Consider the following 6,812-nt stretch of genomic DNA (forward strand, 5'->3'; position numbering starts at 1 on the left):
TATATATATATCTTATGGCCTCTAGTCAGAAAAAGATATCCTAAACAATGTATTAAAATACATTGGCCATAAGGAGAAAAAAATGAACTTGGAAATCATGAAAAACTAGAACTTCTGCTTATCAAAAGATATTACTGGCTGGGCTTGGTGGCTCATGCCTGTAATTCCAAAGCCTTGGGATGTCAAGGCAGGAGGATCACTTGAGCCCAATAGTTTGAGACTAGCCTTGGCAATATAGTGAGACCCAGTCTCTACAAAAATTTAAAAAGTTAGCTGAGCATGGTGGCATGCACCTGTAATCTCAGCTACTCAGGACGCTGAAGCAGGAGGATCACCTGAGCCCAGGGGTTTTAGGCCACAGTAAGCTATGATCACACCACTGCACTCCAGCCTGGGTCATGGAGCAAGACCCTCTCTCTAAAACAAAAACAAAAACAAAAAAGAAAGAAAAGAAAAGACATCATGACAACATGAAGGCTCAGAGTAGGTGGTGTTATCTACATATAACAAAGCACTCATATCCAGAATATATAAAGAACTTCTACCATTCAAGAAGAAAAACAGACAATTCATAGAAAAAAGACAAGAGACTTGTCCTCATTCAAGAGGATATCTAAATGGTCAACAGACACTGAAGCCACAATAAAGTGAATTCTAGGTATATACACCAGAATGGCCAAAATGGAATCATCTGAGAATCCCAAGAATGGAGAATATGTGGAACAATGGCAACTATCATGGACCTCTGGTGGGACTGTAAATTAGCTCAATGGCATTAGAAAACAGTTTGACATTACCTACTAACATTGTAAATAAGCATACCATGTTCACAATAATTCCACTCCTACAATATACCCAAGAGAAACGTATTGCACAGGTGGCATACAAGGGTATTCATGGCAACTTTAATCCTAACAGTCCAAAACTCTAACAATAATAGAAAGCATATAAAAATTGTAATATGTTCATAAAATAGTACATGGGTCAACAAACTATAGCCTGCAGGTCAAATGTGGCCTGTCACACAGGCCATGAGCTAAGAATGGTTTTTACATGCTTAAAAGGCAGTTAAAAAAAAAAAAAATGCAACACAGACCATATTTGGACTGCAAAGTCTAATTTTTTTAAATAAAACATTTACTATCTGGTGTCTTACAGAAAAGTTCTGCCAACCCTGAAACGGAATACAACAAACACAGCAATGATTATTAACTAACTATGACCATTACTTACTATGGTTGAATTTCACAAATAAAATATTAAATAAAAGAAGCCAAATATAAAATAGAACATGTTCTATTATATGAACCTTAAAAAATAGCCAAAGTAAATTAATATTGTAGAGCCACTATAGAAAACAGTATGAACATTGCTCAAAAAACTGAAGACAGAATTACCATATGATCCAACAATCCAAATGCTAGGCATATAACTAAAGGAAATGTAATCATGTCAAGGAGATATTTGCATTCCTATGTTTATTGTAGTACTGTTCACAATAGGTAAGATCTGGAATCAACCTGTCCAATAACAGATGAACCAATAAAGGAAGTGTAGTATATATACACAATGAAATATCATCATCTAGCCTTAAAAAGAAGGAAATCCTATCATTAGCAACAACATGGATGAACCAGGCACAGAATGACAAATACGTATAATCTCACTTATATGTAGAATCTAAAAAAGTTAAACTCAGAAAAGCAGAGTAAAATGATGGCTACCAGAGGCTGGAAAAGGAAGGGGTTGGGAAGATGTTGGTCGAAGCGATACACAAGTTCAGTTAGATAAAAGGAACAAGTTCAGGAGCTCTATGGTACAACATTGTGATTATAGTAATAGCAATGTATTTTATCCTTGAAAATTGCTGAGAGTAGATTTCAAATGCTCTCGTCACAAAAAAATACGGATGTGAGGTAATACATAAATTAGCTCGAGTTAGCCATTTCACAATGCATATATACTTTAAAACATGTTGTGTTATAAACATATATAATTTTAATTTGTCAATTAAAATCAATAGATTTAAAGTTAGAAAAAAGCCAAAAATGAGACTACACTGGTTAGAGACTATACTCATTATCCAATAAGTATTCTGGATATGAAAAGAATATAAAAAGTCGGGACAGTAGTATTTATGAGGAGGTAGGGAATGGGTTGCAATTGGGAAGGGGCATACAGAAGCCAAAGTTGTTCCAATGTTCTATTTCTTTACTTGGAGGATGATAACATGTGTATTTGCTTTATAATACAATAAGCTCTACATTTATGTTTTATGCAGTTATCACTTTTCTGTGTGTGTGTGTAATATTTCACAATATAAAAGAGTTTGCTAAGACTCACCTTTTCATAATCTTCAGCAGTAAAATCTCTGTCTTTCTGAAGTATTTCATGAAGCCTTGCCTTCACACGTTGCTGACAACTGCTCAAAGAGTCACTATCACTATCCAAAAGACCGTTCATATTTGCACTTTTCACCATTTGAACAAGAATGGGCGTAAGCTCTCCTTCCAAAGCTAAAAGCCCCTAAGCATATTAAATAAAGAAAACACAAATTTAAAAAATTAATATGTAAAATAATATTTGTTACATATTGATTTTCATAAGGTATAAAAATAAGTTACAGTAAAAATAAACTTATTAATAGACAATTGACTATCTATCATTTTAGGGTTTTACTTGAAAGTTCCAAATACAGAATTTTAAATATTCCTTAGTTAAATTTTTTTTTTTTTTTTTTTTTTTTTTTGGAGACAGGGTCTCATACTGCCTGGGGTAGAGTGCAGTGGCGTGATTTTGGCTCATTGTAGCCTTGACCTCCTGGGCTCAGGTGGTCCCTCCCACCTCAGCCTCCTGAGCTGCTGGGACTACAGGTGTGAACCACTACATCTGACTCATTTTTTTTTCTTCAATTTTTTTGTAGAGACAGGGTTTCGTCATGTTGCCCAGGCTGGTCTCAAACTCCTGGGCTTGAGTGATCTGATCACCTCAGCCTCCCAAAGTGCTAGGATTACAGGTGTAAGCCACTGCGCCCAGCCAAAAATGTTTTAAGATGCAATATTAGATTAAAACTCTAGTAATTCTAAAAAAAAAAAAACTATTTGTACCTTTGCAAAAGCAGCTGCAGTCATCTGGACTCGTCCTTCATCAGAGGCATATATTTTGAGGTCATGTCTGTAGGTGCTATGTAATCTAAGTAAACCACAACCAGGAAATCCTGCATAATCTCCTGAAAATAAATCCTCAAATCACTTCAGCTATATTTTCATTTCATTGTATTTCTATAAATACTTAATAACATCAAAAATGAGGATTTCAAAATACAATTTATGAAATTAGTCAAATTAAAGAAAACTCTAAGATTTACCTTGACCTCCAGGATACATACACCTGAAAGCTCTTCCAAGTTCTTCAGCCTGGACCCTGCCTGCAGGAGTTAATTCACCTCCCCATTTTAGAACCAAAAGTAAAGATGGTTCTTCTCTTCGGCTGTCTATGACACATATGAATGAATAAAACAAATGTTAAGTTTTTTTTTAAACAGACTTGTCTTAAGATTAATTTTTTGTTTGTGCTCTCTTCTGTGGTGAAATATAACCCATATGTAAGATATTTTCTTCCTTAAATGTTGTTGCATGTATGTTCCTTAATGCTGTTTGTAGGCAGTTGCTTCGGTAAGGAATACTCCCTTGCTATTCCTGTTTAAATCTTACTGAAATTTGAAAATCTCTCTCATACTTTAGAAAAATGGCTCCCAATTTTCTTCAGGGATGTAACGTTTCTCCCTTGCCTGTTCTCATAGTAATTTCTTCAGTGTACTTAATTTAGTTGTGCTATGTCTGCTGGATTGACAGCTCCTTGATGCCAGAATCCAGGTTTTATGTGCCTTGCTATAAAGCACCCTTTTCAGTGCTGTCTCATACAAGAAAATACATTAGTTGAAGCGAAGAAGATATATATTTTGTTGTTGTTGTTGTTTTGTTTTTTGAGACAGAATCTCGCGTGGTCGCCTAGGCTGGAGTGCAGTGGCAAGATCTCGGCTCACCGCAACCTCCGCCTCCCGGGTTTGAGCAATTCTCCTGCCTCATCTTCCTGAGTAACTGGGACTACAGGCGCCTGGCTAATTTTTGTCTTTTTAGTAGAGACGGGGTTTCACCATGTTGGCCAGGCTGGTCTCGATCTCCTGACCTCAAGTGATCCACCCACCTCGGCCTCCTAAAGTGCTGGTATTAAGGCGTGAGCCACTGCGCCCGGCCAGATACACGTTTTTAAGATGTGAAATCGGTGATTTGCATCATTTTTAGGAAGATATGAGATGACAGAGCCTAACATTTATTCTAATTTAAATTTTATGCAATCTAATAAATTTTATATAATCTAATAAATTTTATGCAAATAAAAGGTAATCAAGAGCAGCTTTTTAAATTTGAACTTGTGGAATCTCTGCATGTTATACATCAGAGTATTTTCTTGGACAAAGAAAATACCATAAGTTATGAGTTTCTGTACTTAATTTTGACCTACTCCTTTTCATGGTATTAAGATCTGTGTTGGGTTCTGAAAAAAAAGTAATTCAAAAATAAGCATTATAAGCACTAAAAGAACTTAATAACGATTCTTTAAAGGTGAGAGGAAATCACCCCTTCACCTGCAGCTAGTTAGCAGTTCTGTGAGTTTTGTCATGTAGATCAATATTAATTTATGGAAGGAAAGTTAGTTACCTAACTTTTTAAATTGTTTACAGAATGTTTTTGATGATAAATACTAAGATATAGAAAATTAACCTGTATTACTATTAACCACAAAATGTGATAAGAGCAATATATCAAATGTTAAAATATATAAATAAAGATTATTATAAATTTGTGTCTGCATTTAAGATAATCATTACTTTAATTTTTGCTACTATAAGTAATACCACTATGAATATCCCTATAGATCAATCTTTCCCTGAACATACGATTACTTCTTTGGGTTAGATTGTGATAAGCAGAATTCAGGTCAAAGCATAAGAACATCTTTTGAAGTTTTTGATATATTGCCAAATTACATTTCAAAAAAACTGTGCCAATTTATACTTCTACTATAGACCGAAATCCTGTCTCAATGAATTCTCATCAGCACACTTTATTACCAGTTTAAAACAGAAATGAAGAAAACATTTTGTCAATATGATAGGCAAGACAGATTATTATTACTATCTTTATTATTTTATTGGTCATCTGCATTTCTCTATGAAATGACTTCCTCAATCCCTACCCTTTTCTTTTGTAAGGTAAATGTATTTATAAATGTGGATACTGACTGCTCTTAGGAGACCAAACTTGTTTAAACACTTACTCTGGTTTACTGGGTGGAAGGAAATATCCACTTATTTTAAAAACAGGTTAATTGTATATTTTTTCAAAGTCTTTTTGTACTTCTTGGGCTTTCTTCTTAGATACTCTGCCCTCTGCTATCAAAAGGTGATGTAAGGGGCCCATTAAATAACAGTTACAAATAAATACGTTTTCTGAAACAATCCCACAGTTAAAAGGAAGTCCTATGCAGTTTTCAAAATAATAAAATCTATCCTTTATTTAAAGAATAGTAATGTAAAAATGTATCCTTTATTTAAAGGAAGCACAGCTAAGATAATTCCACTTTACTTTTCCTCACCATGCCAATCCTAAACTACTAAGCAAAAGATGGTCCAAAGGTAATCAACAGTGAATAACAAGTTACTATATATAAATAAAACTACTGTATAAGCATTAAGAATGACATACCCTCCTCTTCACTAGATGTTTTAGGACAACCATGAGGGAGATAGGTCAACTGAACCTTACGATTTATTCCAGAAAAATGACCATACCTGAAAAATAAAATGATAAGCAGAATAGACAATGTAGGGAAAAACTAATTCTCACATATTCATGCTCCCTTGTATTTGTAATCGCCTGTTTAATTCTTCAAAATATTCTAGCCAAAAAAAAAAAAAAAAAAAAATTGCACCATATATAATCATTCTAACCACATTAAAACAAAATGTTTTCTAAAATTACAGGCATAGGTGCCATGGCTCAAGCCTGTAATCCCAGCACTTTGGGAGGCCGAGGTGAGCAGATCACTTGAGGTCAGGAGTTCAACACCAGCCCGGCCAACATGGTGAAACCGTCTCCACTAACAATACAAAACCTAGCCAGGCGTGGTGGCGTGCACCTGTGGTCCCAGATACTTGGGAGGCTGAGGCACGAGAATCGCTTGAACCTGGGAGCGGGAGGTTGCAGTGAGCTGAGATCATACCACTGACTCTAGCCTGGGTGACAGAATAAGACCCTGTCTCAAAAAAAAAAAAAAAAAAAAAAGACAACTCTGAAGAGATAAAGTACAGAAATATGTAAAACACAGATATATGTGTTTTAAGAAATAAAGGAAATAAGATTATAAGAGGTTAAAATGTAAAGCTATAACAGGAATATTGATGGGTATCCATTTTACTTGATTAAGGCAAAGTTCAAATTTTTTATATTTAAACTGCAATGAATCTATGGTCAAGTTAGCAATGTGGCCTTGATTCTAAGCAGTATTTCACAGAAGACACAAATCTGATGTCCTTGTTTAATCTTCTCACCTAAATTAAAACTAAAGCTAAAACCTTCAATACAACAATCTATTTTTTTCACATTAGATTTCCTTCACGTCTCAACTATAGTAACAAAGAGTAAAAAGATCAGACTGTGAAAGTAATTAAAATGGAAAATCACACACATAAAAAAGAAGAGCTATATGTAGTACTGCAATTAAGGGTTTCAAAAAGATACTCACATCTA

General features: G+C 34.6%; 1 protein-coding gene across 2 annotated transcripts in view; it reads right to left on the bottom strand.

The window, feature by feature from the left end:
• The window catches only part of PPIP5K2 (diphosphoinositol pentakisphosphate kinase 2), a 79,884-nt gene that overhangs the window by 41,919 nt on the left and 31,153 nt on the right, over window positions 1–6,812 (bottom strand). For both annotated transcript variants that reach the window (XM_017869156.1, XM_017869157.1), the window contains 4 exons: window positions 5,769–5,854; window positions 3,368–3,493; window positions 3,108–3,229; window positions 2,344–2,526 (listed from right to left, as the gene is read on the bottom strand). In XM_017869156.1, the coding sequence (XP_017724645.1) occupies window positions 2,344–2,526; window positions 3,108–3,229; window positions 3,368–3,493; window positions 5,769–5,854 (517 nt within the window). The remainder of the gene's footprint in view (window positions 1–2,343; window positions 2,527–3,107; window positions 3,230–3,367; window positions 3,494–5,768; window positions 5,855–6,812) is intronic.

This window comes from Rhinopithecus bieti, unplaced genomic scaffold (assembly GCF_001698545.2).
Source record: "Rhinopithecus bieti isolate Rb0 unplaced genomic scaffold, ASM169854v2 scaffold_4104, whole genome shotgun sequence".
NCBI classification, from domain to species: Eukaryota; Metazoa; Chordata; class Mammalia; order Primates; family Cercopithecidae; genus Rhinopithecus; species Rhinopithecus bieti.